The 20,347-nt window shown below is 35.9% G+C and overlaps 1 protein-coding gene across 1 annotated transcript; it reads right to left on the bottom strand.

Annotated features, from left to right (window-relative positions):
- Positions 1-84: 84 nt before the first annotated feature.
- On the bottom strand, positions 85-19,587 carry LOC113237209 (protein white). Its single transcript, XM_026473548.1, has 13 exons — positions 19,462-19,587; positions 12,218-12,449; positions 10,820-11,058; positions 10,654-10,725; positions 10,339-10,518; positions 10,056-10,213; positions 9,789-9,969; positions 8,852-9,028; positions 7,791-7,922; positions 6,535-6,763; positions 3,006-3,111; positions 2,453-2,624; positions 85-311 (listed from the first exon to the last, which is right to left on the bottom strand). Exons 1-13 carry the CDS (start codon positions 19,546-19,548, stop codon positions 210-212), a joined length of 2,067 nt encoding a protein of 688 aa, XP_026329333.1. The 5' UTR covers positions 19,549-19,587; the 3' UTR covers positions 85-209.
- Positions 19,588-20,347: the final 760 nt, after the last annotated feature.

Genomic DNA, 20,347 nt, shown 5'->3' on the forward strand with positions numbered 1-20,347 from the left:
CACACAAATCGTACAATTGAACACAGAGTAAGTGTACTTATAAATCATTAAATATACTTTGTAAAGTAGTTCTTGTGTAAATAATAAAACAAAAACAAGTAAATAGCAATATTTATAGGAATTGTAATCAATAAAAAAAATAAAAAACAATATCAACAAATAAAAAAGTTATATAACTTTCGATACGTTTCCTTATACCAACAATAATTTTATTTTGCTCGACGCGTGCGCAGTAAAAGTGCGATGTAAGCCAGCAGTCTGAACCCGATGAAAAGCAGCACCATGTTTATGACGTCCATCTTGAAATCGTCCTGTGTGAATGAAAAAGAAAATTTTAAAAAAGCCAGTAAAACACTAATGTCCACTTAAATTCAATTCGTCTTAAATCAATGCTTGCAATGTAACAGCTAAACACTTCTCAATTTTACGAATATCGCTTGTACACCTAAAGATAATATTAAACTTCGGACACTTGTGACATTTCGGATCGTCATTTCTCAGATTCGGAACTGACTTGACCAAATGAAAAGACGCGTGATGCGAATGAAGCATCATACTGGATACATGTCTTTTAATTTTGTCGAATATTGCTTATTTGGCAGTAATTGTATCGGACGGATGTCGGTCGGAGATCGAGAGTAGCCCCCCTGATACGAATCGGACGTAGTAATACTCTAAGTGTAAAATAGAATAGTTTTACTACAGAGCATTTTCAAGGGAATGAGGTTCTTAATTAAGCATTTTAAAATCAATCTTTAGGTCATATAAAATATATTAAATGAAAACAAACGACAAATAATTATTATTATTATCGTCGCGACGATAGGACTTAATTGTTCTTTACCATTGCATGATTACAATATTGCTTTGGAATGCTAGATATTCTAAAGCAATGTTTGTAAAAAACATCTAAATGCCAAAATATGGACTTATGGTACTTTATCTCTCATCTATAGATACATATAGATAAGGCCATAAAGTTTTTTCTGATCGCCTTTTTCGATCCCGTGTCTATAGGAGTAATGACTCCTTTAGTAGGCAATTTTAAGTCATGTGGTCCAAGTCGGATGTCTATTTTTATTATAACGTCACGTCTATGAAGCTGGCCCGTATCCGATGCTATTTATGCCCGTGTAAATGTAAAAGTACCTCTGAAGTCCATTCATTCAGCCAAAGTTGTAAAATAAAGACGACGACAATAAAAAAATTCATACTTCGGTGACAATTTGTCTTTAAGAGGTCGGGTCAACATTTCCGACTCGAAAATACATTCATTCATTGAATCTTATCGTAGTTATTTAATAATGAGTACCAATTTTGATGGTAACTGTACAGTGATAGCTTTGTTTTTATAATTGACATTGTGTAAGATTAAGATATATTGACAACGATATAAGTCCTACGCTTTCAAAGGGAAGTTTTATATTTTATTTTACTTAAAAACAGCTGCCGTGTGAAACCATACACTGTAAAGTCACTTACAATGTTTTGATCTAGGCCCTGACTTTTCAACTTTGGTGGTATTGATGTTTTTGAATGAGACATCAAAAACTAAACAACACTGTAACATTTAAAATTTAGAAATTATTTTGACATGACACAGAAAGTACTGGTTTGACTAGGAAAACTCTCAGATCGCGCAAATGTCTCAGGAGCGGGGGGTTACTAACATTTGTTGCGGCGCAGATTTTAACAATAAAAAAACGACATTCTATCGTGTCAAGCCAAAACACTGCAAGGTTCAACATAGTGTTTTGTAATTTAATAATAACAAGAATCTTTCGGCTGTTAACGAGGGAAAAGAAAATGTATTTCTTTTGCAATAGAAATGACTTAATTTCCAAAGTAAAACAATAATGGCTAGATAGAATACTTTAATATCAAATTAAATGTATCTTTTTATGTTATTAACCTCAAAAATTACAAAATACCGAAATATCCTTTACGCAGCCTTTTCTCAGAATGCTATTTTTGATGTTACAGTGTTTTGGTTTGGCACGGTAGCGATGAAAGAGAATGCTCGAGTCCCATACATAACACTTTTTATTTGTCGGGACGAATAAGTAATGGGCATTGTGGTAAGCGACACGCGTATACAATAACCATTGCAGTACCACTCGAAGTAAATCATAAAGATCTGAGTCACCCTTAGACATAGAATTGACAAATCCCAAGTACCTCTAATTTTACCAGCACATTACTGCTTGGAAAAATAGGTAAGGTTCTCTTTCTTATGGAGCTCTGTTGCTACTTAACTACGTAAGAAGTACGTTATGAAATAAAATAAGCATGATGGGCATATCGGTTTCCTGCCCTAAAACTAGAGTATATCGCTTTTCCTTGAGTACCAAAGCAACAAATCGTTTTCAACTCTCGCTGCGTCAGGAACTGATATTATACAACAATACTTGTTTACCCGCTGAAACAACAATCATCTTCACAGGGTTCTTACCTCAGAAAAGCTTAGAGTCTCCAATACAACTTTTCCTGAAGCCGGACAAGTAAAATTCTCCCTGGTGCACGCGATGGAATCAACACCAGACCATTGGTTGATCAACAGAGCCTCGTTGCCATAACGGAACCAGGAGAGATATGATATCCAGCCTAGGTATGGCGGGACAGACCTTGAAAAAATGTAAGATGTGTAGATTTGTGATTAGAGGAAGAAACAATGTTGAAATTAATGAAATATCATCTTTTAATATGCGCACAGCCCAGGAACGGAATTCCCTGCTTGCGACTGTTTCCGAGCTCATTCAACCCGAATAATATTTAAGGTGCGATTGAATAGGCATCTTCTGGGCGAATAGGCATCTTTGCTCCAGAGCTAGATATAAAATATAAGATATTTATTTCGTATATTATTCGACATGCCCTTTTCGATGTTACAAGCAGCTGTTGTTGCTAAGTGCGGCGATCGCACGTCTTGCTCAACTTGGTTCACGAAGTCAAATAAAACAAATAAATAACTACGTAGCCCGTGGGTTCAAACAGAAGATACTTACCCTGAATTGAGGAAGAAGCCTCCGAACAGCATGAAAGGTATGATGATAGGCGGGCCCACAGACGCAGCCATGCTTACACTGCTGCTGGCACAAGATATCAGGTAGCCTATAAAGATTATGTTTTTTTTTATAAAACCAAGTGACGGGATGAACAAGGTAAGCGACACGCCTATCCATAACAGTTGCAGTGCCAATCAGAGCTTTACTTAGGGGCACTGCCACTGCGTTTGTTACCCTGATAAGTCCCATGTGCCTGTAATCACCAGTACCCCTACCCTTCCAAACTGGAATGCAATGGTGCTCACATTACTGCTTGGTGGCAGAAAAAAATAAGGTGGCAGTACTTCCGTGCACAAACTCTTTCACGAGGAACTCTACTGCTACTAAAATGCTACACTGAACATACTAATTTGAAATGTTTAAATCGGACTTCAGTGGTTATTTTAATGAGTATGCAAAGATATTCGACGACATCGGTAGTTCAACGGTTTGCATTGGGAAATAAATAAACTTTTTTAAATTGGTTCATGGCGTCGTTTAAATGCTAAACCGCCGCTTAACAAAAACTTTCAAAAAGGTTTTTATTGCAAAAATGTATTTAAAAACGGTCAAACTATAATACTACACGGAGCATTATGAACAACGGAATTACGCATTTTTTTTTGTTTGGCATTCTGCACTTTCGTTAACGGCTAACTTTTGAGCTAAACAGTCCTCTTGTGAGTTGTGTCTGTGTTTACAAATTTATAGAGACTTAAAATACGCATCTTTTGAGTATAAATACATGGGTACTTAAAAATAAAACAATATTAAAATCTTAAAAAATGAGGTCGAAAACTTTAGTCGCCTCTCCTGTAAAAAAGCGAACTTTTGACATGCGGCCGTTTAGCATTTAAGCGACCTTTCAAGGCGAGAGTGAATGGGCATTATTTAGGTGTGCATTCTCCTAATCATTTTCCATCAGGTGTATAAAAAAAGAGTAAATTGCATTACACTGGTACTCACAGTACAGAAATTTCCTAATTTGAGATCAGATAATTAGTGTGGTTGTTTTGGCATATTATTATTATTACATTGCGTTTTAATCTTTAAAAATTTCGCAATAATAATACTTATAAAAGTCGATTGGAAATCAAATTTAGGAAAACTGATTTCAAGTCGGCTTTAATTTGGCCAATGCTAATAACATTGTTGTGCAAGTATAACTCGCGCACCGGGCCTTTTGTGTATTGAGTCACGCAATGAATTTTTTTTTCCAATTTAGATTGTTTGGAACAGTGGCGTAGCGTCGATTTAGCCGCCCGGGGCCAAAACTAAAGTTGCTGCCCCCTCTATTTTCACGATTACAAATTGTGTTGTTCAGGATATCTTTTTTTTTCAAGTAGAGGAATATATTTTACAATTTTTAAGCAAAAAAGTAATTTTGACTACTTAGGTTCGGCCGCCCCCATTTTTGTATCGCCCGGGGCCGTGGCTCCCTCTACACCCCCACGTTACACGACTGGATTGGCACGACGAGATCGGGCATAACAACGCTACAAAATAAATCCAATGTTTATTATTGAGCAGTCTATCTCAGTACTTCTCAGTCAGGTAAAGAAGAAACTTGATTTTCGTAATTAAGTTTGACAAAACATCACATTTCGGTTTAATTTAATTCAGGGTCTACAAGGTAAATATCTGCGTTGGAAAGTTACGAAATATAAACCAGAGTACATTAACCGTAGGTTAACGTTACACCGACATCTGAGATCTTGCGGTCGCGAGAAATTCTTCGCATATATTAAGTATGTCACATAAGGTCTACTGTAGGCCTTATTTCTTTTGCAAACTTATTTCTACCGCCAAGCAACTGTACTTTAATTACGTTTTTTAACCTTTTGTAGTTGTAAATGGATGTTTGATTTCGACTGTAAAAAATTCTGTAGGGCGGCGTTTGTTTGAAAGCGTTTATAGAGCGTGACTGTTTTTATATCAAATTACGTGTAGTATCTTCGATCAATTGATTGACCGATTGAAAAAATGTTCCCATGAAATTTGTCACTAGAGCGTAATTTTTTTAACCACAAGGTACCTTACCGTGTCACAGCCGTAAACTAAGGCACAATGTACACATTAAGCGGAAACGAATTTTTGTACCCAAAATGCACGTAATATAATAAACTTTATTACAATTGTGTAATAATAAAAAATATTATGTAATATTTTGTTAGATGCAATGTAGATAAATATTGAAAAACTGTCATGTTGGTAACTGAATGTAATGTTCATGTGTTTATGTGACACATGTTACATAAACCAAACTCTCCCGATAAAATTTCGTGAGGTTTGGAAGAAGCTTATTTTATTTGTAAAAAGTAATTGAAAGGATTAACAAATAAAAAATAAAAAATAAACAAACTAGATACGACACTAGTATATATAATAAAAATATAGAATTCTAGACTGCGCGAGAATTCTCTGGAAGAGGCGCGATTGTTGTTTGCCTCGTATTCCTAAGGTAATTTAGATTTAGCGTCAAACAATCACACTTGGTCTCGAACCTGGAATTTTCCTATATAATGAGACCAGAGTTAGAAATCAACTTCGTAGGTAGGGATCCAGAATACCCACACTAGAATTAATTTAGTAAAAACCATTTGTTACATTTCTCCAACTATAAAGCTATTCGCTGGCTCACTGATATACAATCCCTTCAGCTGACTGGATTCGAATCAGTATCTGTGGTCATGAAAAAATCTGAGGGGCACAGTGCCATGTGCCTTTAACTTCACCAGTGCAGTATCAAATGCTTATATTAGTGCCTCGACAGCAGAAATAGGTCAGGTGGCAGTACTTTCCTAGACGAACTCTTTCACAAGAAGCTCTACTGTTTCTAAAAACATTAGACATCATCATATACGTTGCTCTGTTTCCAAAGTAAGTATCTAAAGCACTTGTATTATGGCAATCGGCAACACCCAGACCCGAGACAATATAGAAAATGTATTGTTTCTACATTGACCCGGTCGGGGATCGATTCCGAGACCTCAGAAATGGCGACACCATGTAAACCGGTGTGCAAGCCCCTCCAGATCGGAGGTTGTCGATGATATTAGAATAGAAGGAATTTTACTTTGTGTTAATAATTAACTAGTCTCACAGTGCTTTCTGTTATTAACTGTTTATAGTTAAAAGCAATTTGTAAACATCGTTAAATTATAACTTTTCATTGTGTAATACTACAGTGTTTTAAATGAGTCGCATTTGTTTTATTAGTCGAACCGGTAAAGAAATTAGTGTTTTATAAATCCATTAAAATGCAGTTTAAGGTGCTACTAGGTTACTTACTACATCATTGAATTTTATTGCCCTCATTCGGGGTGAAATTTTAAATTGAGATTGTTTTTACATGTTTTTATTTATTTATCCAAAATATCACAAAACTACGAAGACTACGAACGGATGGAGGACTTGGGTATATTTAATTTTTAAACGACTTATTACTATCACACAGTAATTTCAATGAGTAAAAAAGATACAAACTTACCAAATGACGTTGCAACATTAGTAATCAAAGCTGCTAAGCCCGATGCTATGAAAAACCTTTCCGGTGAGGGATTCAACCCGATCATGTAATAGGCCACAGTGGTAAATACCAGCGGGATGGTGGCAAACACCGGCGCCTCCGCTAAGGTCTTTGAAAGGAAGTACACGTCAGCTCTGTACATCCCTGAGTGGTGCTCCCGTATGAATATTGGCAGTTCGGAGCAGAATACCTAATGTAAGAGAAAGACATTAGTTATACACAGGTGTTAATTTATGTTCACAAGTCACACACACGCACACGCCCATGCTCACGCACAGGCCCATGCGTACGCACACATTCACAAGACACACACTATTTCTGCTATTAATGGCAGGATGTTAACGTTTATTACTTAATACTAACTTTGCATGCATATCAATAGAATACTGTTTGAACTGCCCATGTAGATATAATACACAGTAACTGTGATTTTACTATGTATGCTTCAATAAATAAAAATATGTTTTGGTTCAGATGGTATGAACTTAAAGTGTGACCCAACCGATTTTTTTTTCGATACTTAGTGGTTTCCATAGTTAAAGTCGTTCGCATTACCGGGTCAAATCATTGACTTCGAGTTGGAACACAATTAATTTAACACCTTGTATATTGTGACTTAATATTGAGTAACTCTGCTTGTTTGATTATGATTAATATTCCTCTTAATTATTTTGCAATGAGCGGTGGAGCTAGAGAGTGGGAGAGCGGATGCATCTAAATGGAGAGGTCGACAGTGTGATAGCCTGGTGCCTGTGGTATGTATTATTGGTGTGTACAAGATAAAAAGTTGTTAGATCATTTTAGTAACAGGGGGTGTAAAGTATTTTTTCCTTTTGATTTTGAAACCATTTTATCCTCAAACCTTACTTAATCAAATAGCTCACGTCAAGTAAACCTCTAGAGCATTGAATTTAATTTATTAAAATTAACAATTTCTTTCTGCAATATTTTGTAAATGTTTGTGATGTCTGTTGTTGTAGATCTTCTAGTGAAGTTTGCCTTCAAAAATCGCCAGTCAAATTCTAGCTAATAAACGTGTGTCTTTTTTTATGATACGAAGTGACGGGACGAACTAAGTCGTGCACCTGATGGTAAGCGACACGCCTGTTCATAACAGTTGCAGTGCTTAAAACTAGTTTTCCTTAATCTTGACTTTGGCGAAATCATCGATTTATTGATGAAGCTATAACACTTTAAAAAAGAAGAATGACACTTACGTTAATGACAGCAAAAATGTTTTGGAAAGTCATATTGGTAAGGAACATGAAAATGGCTCCGTTGATGTTCATCACCCCGTCCTGGTCTAGGTGCTGCCCAAAGTAAATCACGCCGATCAATATTGATACCATCTGCAAAATTTGTGAAATTCAGGAGAATTGCCTCGGCAAAAGTACTAGGCGGAATATAGATTCTTTACCAAAGCTCAGCAGTTTTTTCTTTTTTTAACCGACTTGAAAAAAGGAGATTCTCAATTCGATTGCGTTTTTTGTAAGTATGTTACGCAATAGTAACTGGATATTTGTGAACCGGTTTTGATGAATCTTTTTTTTTTTTGTTGAAAAGAGGGTACCTCAGTATTGGTCCCATTTAAATTTAAAGGAGATATGTACCTCTATAGATAAGATACCTCTAAGGGCGAACTAGGGGTGAATCCGGTTTCGCGCACTTTCCGGTAATCGATTTCAATAAAACTTAGCAAATAGATGTAATTCCACGAACTTTTGAGGTCGGTTTTTTTAGTACTCTCTACTGAGATTATCACAGTTCCGAACATTTGTGCGCGCAAATGTTTCCCAGATACTTGACCATATCATTTGGTATATAATGCTACATGTGTTCGTACGTCAAAAGTGCTTTTGTCACATAAAAGTCATAAAAACAATATGAAATTCATAAGACTAGCTAGTACAACACAAACTTAAAAGTTTATTATGTTTTGTAAAAAGTCATGAAACATAGGTTGTTGTTTATGATGTTAGGAATATAGGCCCGCGAGGTTGTTAGTATTTTAAAAATAACCCCGTATACTATTATGTGACATTTTTAACTCCTATCTAAGCATAAAAAACTTAACTTCGTTCATAGAATTCTTAAATCTCTCATCTGAAAAGGTGTAATCTTGCAGATGTGGCCTTGTTACACCTAAGGTGTGATTTTAAATCATAACACAATATACTCAATATCACACATATATAACATTACTGAAATAATATCTTGAAAGTAGAGATATCAGCCTTCATTAAAGTTTAATTTAAATATTTCAATTAACAACACTCACAATGGTCTGCAGAAAGCGAACTTTGATGAGCATAGGCTCCTTCGTAACGGAGAGCCAAGAACGCCAGAGCACCGCTCTGAACTGCGCCCACCACGACGCCTTGTATGGCGAACGGCGTACGCGCAATGCCGCGGTGCTAGACCACGGCAAATCTGCCCAGCCGCCGGATATCTTTCGCTATAAGGAAAGAAGTTATACTTTTGTTGCTTGACGATTTTGATGATGATATCAAGCGAGTGATTAGCATGTCGATTTTTTAATATATCAAGTAATCGTAATTGCTATTTTTTCAAATGAAACTTTTTTCGGGTTTAACATTGAGTATACTATTTTTTAAGTTTCGAGCTTTTTAAGAGTCAGTTAGACGTGGCCGTAAAGGAAATAAAAATAATAACAGTATCATTTTTAAATATGTTCGGGAAAACTAAGGACAGGTGCGCATTGGCGTTCATTCCCAATAGTTCCATGTACTTAGTTTCACATGGAACAATTGTAACCCAAAATAATAATAACGCATAACGCACTCAACATAGCCCCGCACTAAGGAAATCGTATGTCGCGGGTGTCATCGACACACACATAGACAACCACAAATTACACCCAAACTCACGAAATAATTGTAGGTCATACAAATATTTCTCCCGGCCCGGGAATCGAACGTAAGACCTCTGCGTGGTATGGTAACCGTTCGGCCACGGAGGCTGTTAAAAAAATTTGTTGTTACAAATTCAATGTTTTTTATTTTTATTCCTATTAGTCCCATACGTAGAGATTCCTAATGAATTGGTTAGTTGATTGAGAAGTTAAGCGTTTACACATAAACTCAACAAAAATCGCTAGCTTTGCAGATATTAAGCATGATAATGTTCAGACTACAAATTATGATCGACATCCACACATTGCGACACTGCTACAAACATCACTGCCAAAAACTTACCTCATGGTATAGAGCATTCTCAGCTTCAGCAGCAATCTTGCAGCCGAGTTCAGATTTAGTAAAGGCAGAGCACACAGTATCGATAGTGTGACGCGTGGCTTCTTCACGACCTGGCACACCGGCTAGCAGCTGGATAAAGTGGTCTGCGGGGTTGTAATTCGCTGGACAAGCTGCACCGAGCCTTGTGTGAATAATATGGAGAATAAAAGCGTTAACCTGTTTGCCAGTGCGACTATTTTTCTGTTCGAAAGGACATAAATTACTCACTCTTTAAAGAAATCGGTGGCTTGATCAGGGGAGCCGAGGAAAGCGACTCTGCCATCAGCCATTATGAGCAGTTTGTCGAACATAGCATACAGCTCTGAAGACGGCTGGTGGATCGTGCAGACCACTGTCTTGCCTTTTTGAGCTAGACCTTTGAGCACCTAAATATTTTAAAAGAACGTAAGTTTCTAGTTAACTGTTTTTGTCATTGTTGAATTAGAGGAAGCAAAAGAAGAAATGTCACAACTTTTTATGATCTTATCATACTTATTAGTAGTCTGCAAACCTGAATAACGTTCTGTGCCATGAAAGAATCGAGCCCTGAAGTGGGTTCATCGCAGAACATGAGAGGAGGGTCGGTGAGGACCTCGCTAGCGAATGAGAGCCTCTTCATTTCACCTCCCGAGATACCCTTAAGCCGGCCGGGAATGCCTATCACTGTGTTCTGGCATTTTGACAGGGCCAACTGCGGGTAAACCAAAAAAAGTTTATCTTACTGAAAATTAATGTTTTAAATAGGATTTTTCGAATATTCAACAAGCATATGTTGTCTCTAAAAATACTAAAAGAAATATCAAAATAGTATTTATACTTTATTTACCTCTTGAATAACTTCTTGAACTCGACGCATGCGCTGCGCATACGGTATATGGCGATCCATTCGAACTAATGCCTGTTTAATATGAAAAAATGAATGTATGTAACAAATTATAGAGAGTGCGTGTCTATTATAAATTTAATTTTAAATATGCTCTATTATAATTTACCTGAAAAATCAAATGTTCTTTAACTGTCAGAGTACCAATAAACAAGTCCTGCTGTTGCACATAAGCCGACATGGCTGATAGAGCTTCTGGCGTGGCTGGTTGCCCGTTCAGGGCTCTGGTTCCACTGGATATCACTCCACTAGGAGTCCGGAAGGTGAGGGCGTTGAGGAGTGTTGTTTTTCCAGCTCCTGACGATCCCATTATGGCAAGTAGTTCGCCTGGGTATGCCGCTCCATTGACTAGTAGAGAAATACTAATTATTGAAATGTAAGTTCATCACAGAGATGCGTGAGCAACCTGCCAAACATACGCCCCAATGTTGGACACGGGTCACCTCTAAGGACACGATTTAGACCATACTCCGCTGGTCCAATGTGAGTTGGAGACTTCACACGTTTTCCAAGGATTGTGGTATGCTTCTTCAGCATGTAGCTTTCATCACGATGTTATTACTCACCGTGTACATGTGTTTTTGATACAAAACATTCTCAAATGTACGTATCTTAGAAATTAAAGTCCTAAGTATCGATTCCTCAATTCAGATGTAATTGTTCTCGCACTTACCTACCACACCGCTCTCCGAAACGTAAGGTACAACTTCCTATTACTATTGTCAATGTAAAAGAACATGTACTAAGATTGCAAATACGCTCAAGGATAATCAAATCGAGCAGATTTAACAAAATGCGATCGTTATTTCATTTTAAATTCGTGACGCCTCTTTTCATTTACCTCGTTTTACCTCGTGTTGCAACGTCCATGGTCTCGAAGGGTTTATGTAGAAATTGAGTCCCTTCGAGTTCATGGACGTTGCAACACTTCCGAATCGACGAGGTAAATAAAATATGTTTTTTATACACGATTAAGTCCCGAATTGAATTATAAATGAAATTATATAAGGGATTAAAGAGTAGCAAGATGCAGAAATTATGCAGCAAGATGTGTAGAGGACATTGTCAAAGTCATAGGTTGTAGATGGGTGAGACTACGTAAGATCTTCGTGGATGACACAAACTACGGGAGACTTTAAAAAAAAGTTTAAAGTTTCGAACTGACTGGACTCAAACCACCGTCGGTTGCCACATCGGGGCCACCCACCACTGAGATACAAACCGAGTCTCAGTTGGAAAGACCAGGGGCCCCAGTGTGGCAATTAACTGACGCTCGTTCGAGTACAGTCAAATTGAAGGATTTTTTCTTTGTGTTATTTGATATTTATATCAATAATAATAAAATTAACAAACTATTGGAGCATTTTCCCAAAAATATATGACTATCATGATTATAAAACCATCAAGATATTCAATGAAACAAATATTCCAACTTAGGTTTAGATTATAAAATACATCTCTCAAAAGGTATACAAAAATAACTTTTTGTAACAAAATTTTTTCTTACCATTCTTTAAAAGCTGTTTTCTTTGCTGGAACATGCGATCAGAAGTCTTCCAAAAAGTCCAGAAGCTTCTATTCCTGGATCGTGATTCAGTTGTGAAAGCATTGACATCTGCCCAGGTGTAAGTGACTTTTTCCACAATTCCGATGGCGCCATAATTTCTATGTGGTGGTAAAGCTAAGGTCACTTCTCCACCGCTGCCACGGGGTGTCACGTTGGTTGGCGTATTCCCATCCTAAGGAGCGGTTATGTACATATCAAACGACCTCAATGACCCCACGGCTAGTAGCATAAAAAAATCGAGTTCTTAGGGTTTGGAAAATGAAACGATTTTTTCGTGTCTAAAATCACGTACATTTTTTAGTTTTTTTAAACAAAGCATCGTTACGAGCTCTCTACGGGTCCCATGGTGGTTGCCAGCGACTTTAGGACAAACAACACTAATTTCTTTTGAAAACGTTCTACAATTTGATTAGAATATAATAGAATAGACATTTATTGCAAAGCCTCGACACATAGATACAAAAAAATTTTGATAACAGGGACAAACAAAACAAAATAAAACGAATTAATAAACAAAATAAAAATACAATAAAACAAAAAAACAACATAAAATAAGATAAAACTGGCAAAAAGCCAAAAACAAAATATAACGACTACAAATGTTGTACTGTCATTTGTGCGGTTGTAGAGAACGCAAAAGGACTTCATTCATTCACACATCATATTTTACCACTAGCTTTTGGTAGAAGAATAAAATATCATGATAACCGTCGTAAGAAAACACTGAGATTCAACTAAAGGTGAATTATTTTATTTAAATGACTTTGCAAACGCTTTTGAGCCATTCAAAAGTGACGGGTGGAATATTTTGACTCGTTTTTTCTCAAACTTCGACTAATTTCTCCCTAATCATTTGGTTAACCATATTTAAAATAAAAACATCATGAAGCCAGATGTGCATTACAATCGCAAATATTTATTTATATAAATTTATGACATTATTTGTTAAACTTAAAACTCTTAAACTTTTAATTTTTTAAGTGTGACGAGTCAGACGCCCATGACTCTCCCCTGTTTGAGTTGATCGCTTACTGCTATATATTTTGTTCAGCAAGGTTTTCATATGTGACAAATTGAATGTTAAAGTTCTATTTTATATATACACTGCATTAATAACTTTCTTGAATTTTAAAGAAATTCATATGCCAAGTTGTGAACTGTCGATGCTAAATGGAGAGGGCCTGTGCTAGATTCCGGGTAGGATTAATTTGGGAATCAAACTTTTCTGCATTGGTCCTGATCTGAATGTTCTGGATTAATACCTTCGAACTTAACCAGTTGCACGTTAAAAACATAAATCACATAAGCGCTAACTAGCATGAGTAGCTAATTAGTAGCGTACGAAACAGAGACAGTCTTGTAACCGTCTTATCTTTTGAATGTCTCAACCCTTGTATTTGTAAAACGTCTTTTTCAACTTATCAGAATGCACATACTGACCTAGTCAGTATATGCAATCTGATAAGTCGTGTCTCCCAAGACACGGTTTTCTGTGTTATTATGAATTTATGACTTATGCTACACTAACAATGCTTGCCCATTGTTCTATTATTGTTATTTACTTAGACCGTCTGTCTAAGTACGTCTCACTGAGCACAGGTATCTTTTAAGAATAGGGTTTAGGTCGATAATTCCCAAAGTGGTCTAAATCGACCCGTAGGGGTTCACTTCGCCCCACCATGACGAACATCCATCCATGACAGCGATACAACAATACGGAATATATGAGACGTTAATGGGGATTCACGGGAGTGGAACCCATTTAGGCAGATCGTGACCAAAATTTTACGTTTCCATAAATAGAATAATCCACATTACACAGTTATTTTATAATAAACACATTTCACAACAAATGAAATATTCGTTTAGATAAATCAATATTTATAACTTAATGTCAATTTGTTTTTGAATCGACTTCAAAAAAGGAGGAGTTTCTCAATGGTTCTCAATTTGAGTGTATACTTTTTTTGTATGTATGTATGTTACGCGATAACTCACTTTGTGAACCGATTTTGATGATTCTTTTTTTTGTTGGAAAGAGGGTACCTTAGTAGTAGTCCTATTCGAATTTGAAAAAAATATTGCACCTCTAAGGCTCAACTCACACTGGCGCAGAGTCGAAGCGTCGCGGCGCGTCATGTTTTTCGCCTATAGCATATTTATCTATATTTTCCAATTATTAAGGTACAAATTTGTGTTTTGCAAATATGGAATCGAGTGGCGACGCTTGGTAGCGCGTCGTCGCGCGTCGACGCGTGTCGCGACGACTCTGCGCCAGTGTGAGTTGAGCCTTAGGGTGGCAAACGAGGGGATGGATGATTTTTGAGGTCTGTCCTTTTAGCACTCTGTACTGAGATTATTATTTATAAAGTTTCTCACTAGCACTGTGTCATTTCAAATTCAATATTAGAAGGGCGAGAGGTCTACGCAAAACAGAAAAATGGCACGTGGTCGATCAGACAAAAATATAGGAACTTCTGGTTTAGGCCATAGTCAATCACGCTGGCCCTATTCAGCTTTAGAGCTACACGTCTTCGAAGAGATTTTCCTCCTTCAATCCATAACTTTTGTGACGATGTTTTACGTCTCCCTTTTGGCAAGTGATTATTTGCAATTTCAACTGCATATGAGTCAAAAAGAAGCTGGGAGATAATCGGAATTGAACTCTCGCATTCTCGAAACTTGGCTATGGGTATGTCATAGTAACACGAAAAAACATCTACCTATAAGAAATTAAACTATTTTTCACACACTCTTTTTTAATAACACACTCTTTTTTGTAAAGTTATTCTGTCTTTCGTCCTACACAGTAACAAAAAATCAAATTATTTTCATCACCTTTTTTTTTTAATTGGGTGTCTAATTTTAACAAACAAATCGTTCAATAATGATAAGTTTATTATTGAAAATAATTGATGTAAGGTACGTGAGTAGCGTGAACAGAGATGTGCAGTGGGTTAAAACCCAATCAACCCGCACGGGTTTTAGGCGGGTTCTTACCCAGAGCGCGGGGTTTTAATCTATTTCTGCCCAAAATCGTGGGCAGAAACAACTACTACGGAATTTGGTATAATTCCTATTACAATACTTATTACAAATTATTATGGTAAAAATCATTATTATACAAAAAAGAGGTATCATCACACAATACCTTGCAATCGTGTGGATTCTCACCACTAAGGATGCACATTAAGATTCGATTTTTATGTAGATCGATTCAAGTGCATACGATCTAACGATTTTTCTTGAATCGATTTAATAGAAAGGCAAATCGAATCGTCCAGAAAAGAAAGCAATTAACTTTTTGATATAATAACATTAAATTTGAACTAAACTCGATTTAAAACAAATATTTCATTGTAAATAGTTTTTGCACTCGATTTCGGGCATTAATGGGGTTTGATTCGATTTAAACCCGCTAATAACAAGGCTCTGAGCGTGAATCATGCTGCGTATACTTACTTAAAGTTTTAAACTTATTAGTTAAAAAAACTCTATGTTACGGTTCTTATTTCAAAGGTTCTTATTTCTCCTTATAACCATAACACTTCCCCTTAAAAATTCTGACTAAATGCCCAGTGTAGCTAATGACTTATAAAATGAATACTAAGACGTGAAATTACCTTAGTGTTTTCCACATGGGCAGACTCTAGGAGGGGATGTCGCGAATCCGATCCGTCGCCAAAGGGGTTGGTCACCACTTGTATCGATTTGGATAATAAATGCAACATATATGCAATTACAAGACAAAGAATATTCAGGATATATTTAATCATCGTTAAGCATTTTGTCGAATACTAGGTTACTTGGAGTTTTAAGAGTTCTTCAGTGTTAAAACTTGTTTAGAGTCTATACTGCCTCAGCTGGAATTAAAATTTTTCCCATACTAATATGGTTCAAATTGTTTAGGTCCAGCGGCAGGGACGCTGGCTTGATTTCAGAATTAATTTCCTTATAAACGAAATTAAAACCATTTGAAAAATGTATATCGCATAGTATACGTGTTCTATTTAGTTTCATTGGTATAAAAAAAATCATTAATGTATGTGCACTTTATAATAGAATAAATGGTTTTTTTTTCTATCGTGATTATTTTTAGGAATCGTGTTATCACCCCGTATAGTTATCAGTGTATATCCACAATTTTATTATATATTTTTTCAAAAGTGATTGATTCAACACTTTGTTATGCGGAATCAACTAAAACCATTCGAGGTAGTATGGTCTCTTAATGGAATGCACGTAATTAATAAAGTTTCAAAGAAATAAATGGCCTTGCGTGACATAGATGTAACAGTAGTTATATACGTTAAGCTTACAATGCTAACTCAGTCAGGGATTTTTTTTAATTATTTTTTTTTGGTAAAATGTTTACGAGTAAAGATACCAGTGCACTCTAATAGTTTTTTTAACAAGTCGTCTGCCTGAGCAACTCGTCTGTCCATAGCAGTTCCAGCAGTGCTGTTCAGAGTTTTAAATCAGAAAGATCTGTGGGGCACTGCCACTGCGCCCATCACCCTGAGATATAAGTTAACAACTCCCAAGTGCCTGTAATTTTATCAGCGCCCTTATCGTTCAAAACCGGACCGCAATAATACTCACATTACTGCTCGGCGGCAGAACCGTGCCAAGCCAACCGTGCCAAGAGACTTATAGGTGACTCGGAATTAGTGGAGGCGAAGCTGCAGAGCCTTGAACACCGCCGTAAAGTTGCCTGCTTATCGGTATTTTACAGGATATATCACGGAGAGTGTGCGATGGAATTACATGATTTAATTCCGCCTTCCCCTTTCCATCACCGGGGGACTAGGCGTAGGCTTGGGTTCCACCCCTATGTTGTGGATATTCCAAAGATTCGCACGAAGCGTTACGCTTCCACATTTATATGGCGAACGGCTATGGAGTGGAATTCCCTGCCTGCAGACTTGTTCCCTGAACGTTATAACTTGGACCTTTTCAAGGCGAGAGTGAATAGGCATTATTTAGGTGTGCATGCTCCATCGTCGACCTCATCGTCACTTTCCATCAGGTGAGATGGAGGTCAAATGCGCACCTATATTTTATAAAAAAAAAAAAAAAAAGAAATAGGTAACGTGGTAGTACTTCTACTCTACTGATACTAAAAAAGTACACACATATTCAAGTGCAATAACCGAATCCGTTTACCTAACTCCGCGTCCTGAGCTAGTAACAATTACATAAAAGTGTGGTAACGTTAGAAGCCCTAGTGTGAATTAGGGCTCGGAATTAGGGAGGGACCCGTATTGGTTACCGGAACGCCGGAACTGTATCGTGTTACATACACGTGATACCGGTAGCGCTCTGTCACACCCGCAACAGACCTTTGAGGACCTTAAAGGGTGACATTTTTGACAGTGGAACAGTTTAAATGAATCACGAATAATGATTAGGGCCACTGTATTGCCGCGTTTTTTTAAGATTCAAAGTACAGATGACAATATTGCCAATGGGGTGAAACTGATTAACAACCGGTTAATTGGATCTTCAGCTTGACTGTTCTTGAGGACAATGTTCGATGAATGCGAATGGGTAGCATTCATCGAATGAAAGTTGTCCTCATTGGTTGTCGATGTGAATTATAATTTATAACTTTTTTTATTTAATGTAATACGAATATGAATTTTAGAATGGACTATTCAGTGAATTGTGATGAAAATAAATTACTACAATAAAATTAAAGCATATCAGAAAGAATCGCGTAACATCGAAACAATACCAAACTTGGTAAACAATCACTAAACTTATTCACGTAATACGTAGGTACTCATCTGATATTGTCTTTCTATTAATACACGACTTACAACCAAAATGTTCTCAAGATTAACGTCCTTCTAGATTCGATACGGCACCTTAAACTATCTTTGACTACGCATAAGAGCTCTGACGGATATAGCCCATTGAATCGAATTGAAGACAATAAACATATCAATTCAAAGATCAAAAGGCCTACTCTAAAGCCTTAAAAACCTTTAAAAAGATTTATGTATGTTAAAATCGCAATAATTTCAAATATATGATTAGAAACCATATAAGTACTTCATTATTTATTTGTAGAAGTATATAAATAAGTGGAGAGGTTTCGCTAGAATATGACTCTACCGAAAAAAGGTCAATACGTTTTATACAATTTTTAAGTCTATGGTGATGTGTTTTTCATAATTCATTATTTGTAAAGACACAAATAGAAGTTAGAAAGAAAACAATAGCATACAAGTATACGTAGAGGTACGTTATACATTTACTCACATGAGCAAGAGAACTAGATGTAAAATGTTGTTTCTTTAAATATCACATATGAATTTAATTAATCAATTTTAATGATAATAATTGTAAAATGTAACTATTACAGATGTTAAAATAATCATAATTTGAATATCCTAAAAAAAAATTACAATGTTTAAAATGTTTACTGTTCCTTTATATACAGGACCGGACATTTCTCTAAAAAAATATAGTACATAGGTACCTTATAGTCTTACAAAAGTAACGGTTCGTCGATTTAAAGTTCAAGTTGCCTTCCAAATTTTTCTTAGAATCTAATAGTTTAATGCATACCTTTGAAACCAGTATTACTGGTTTCACAGGCCGTAGTAGAACTATTTAGTATATTTTTAAGCGCGCCGTTTTATACAGTGGTAATAAAGCCTAATATTAGTTTAGAGAAGTGATAATAAAAGATTGTTTATTTTTTCTTTATATCGTTAAATAAAGTAATAACTAATAATAGCATAAAAACAACGCGTTTATGTTGAAAGAAAAACGCTAAATGTTCAAGTGCCCGAAGGCTATAGTTGGCATCCTTGTTTCGAATCGTCAATCGAGTCTAACATTTTGGAGGCTGAACCGGATTGATTCACATTCTCAGTAGATTTCCATTAGGCCATCAAATTTTAAAGCATATCGACAAAATAATTTATGCTGAAACATAACTATGTATAGTATATAAGTGTATTTTTAAAACTTGATAGGAAATACGAAAACTAAATAATAAATCGATATCATTATTGTCGCTTGGATGTTTAATTAAAGAATTTACATCTACGATACTAAAGAGTTTTTAGGTTTTACAGATTTATACAATCAAATCCAATATTTGTTATCAAAAAGAGTCTTAAATAGATATCAATTATGAAATGTGTAAAAGTAAAAAATAGACACGTTACCTGAGGCGAATTAACAAAAGCAACCCGTTGATTGTCCACTGAAGACGAAATAAGAGGTTCATGTTCCTCTCCTGCTCCCGCTGTCATTTTGTTCAATCAACAATAATATTATCCAACACTAATAATACACATGTCACAGCATTAGTTGAAAAGTTACGCCACAGATATTAATTTGTTTATTTTCTAATTTTGTTTTTTTTTAGGTTCTTGGCGGTAAAGCGCGAGCGTCAATGCGTCGTAGTGGTGTGCTAGACTCGCGGCGCGCATCTGTGCGCGGCCGTAATATTAATCGTCTTAGATTTGTTAACATTTCCACTATCTCATCTAAATATTTATTTTTTAAGGTTTGATTCTGCACGTATTGCATTTATTTGTACGACTTTCATAGTTAAAATTAACAATTTAGGTAAAAATACATTATTAAAATGAACATGTAAGCCATGAATACATATTGAATGAAATGAATTCATTCAATGTATTAATTAACATTGAATGAATTCATTCATTTGAAATTAACGGGTCAAGAAACTTAATATTAAAATGAAGCAATAACAATAAATTCGTATGTAAATGTTTATTCAAAAAAAAATCATATTTGAGATAGCAAATAATTATTCATAAATTATTTTTATACAATATTTAAAATGAATATCTTTTACATTTCTTTCGTTACTAGTATGAACATTAAAATGACACATGACAAAGGAACTATTGTGAGACTTGAGATGTTTTATGAATATCTAATATTTATTAGGCAATATTTGTTTCACGTGCCCAAAACTAACAAGAATAACAAGTCCTCTTCAAACACTTGATATAATGTCGAGTCACCCTGATCCATGTCGTGTAACATTGACCCACGTCTCGCATCATACACAGCGACAGT

This window comes from Hyposmocoma kahamanoa, unplaced genomic scaffold (genome assembly GCF_003589595.1).
Source record: "Hyposmocoma kahamanoa isolate Upper Pololo Valley unplaced genomic scaffold, ASM358959v1 93, whole genome shotgun sequence".
NCBI classification, from domain to species: domain Eukaryota; kingdom Metazoa; phylum Arthropoda; class Insecta; order Lepidoptera; family Cosmopterigidae; genus Hyposmocoma; species Hyposmocoma kahamanoa.

Bases quoted from the DNA above. Each gene is read 5' to 3' on its own strand.
- LOC113237209 (XM_026473548.1), bottom strand. From the start codon at position 19,548: ATGACAGCGGGAGCAGGAGAGGAACATGAACCTCTTATTTCGTCTTCA. The intron at 9,970-10,055 runs GTGAGTAATTTA...TATTCACACAAG, and splicing joins GCCACCGATTTCTTTAAAGA to GCTCGGTGCAGCTTGTCCAG. The intron at 3,112-6,534 runs GTAAGTTTGTAT...TAATCTTTATAG, and splicing joins TAATGTTGCAACGTCATTTG to GCTACCTGATATCTTGTGCC.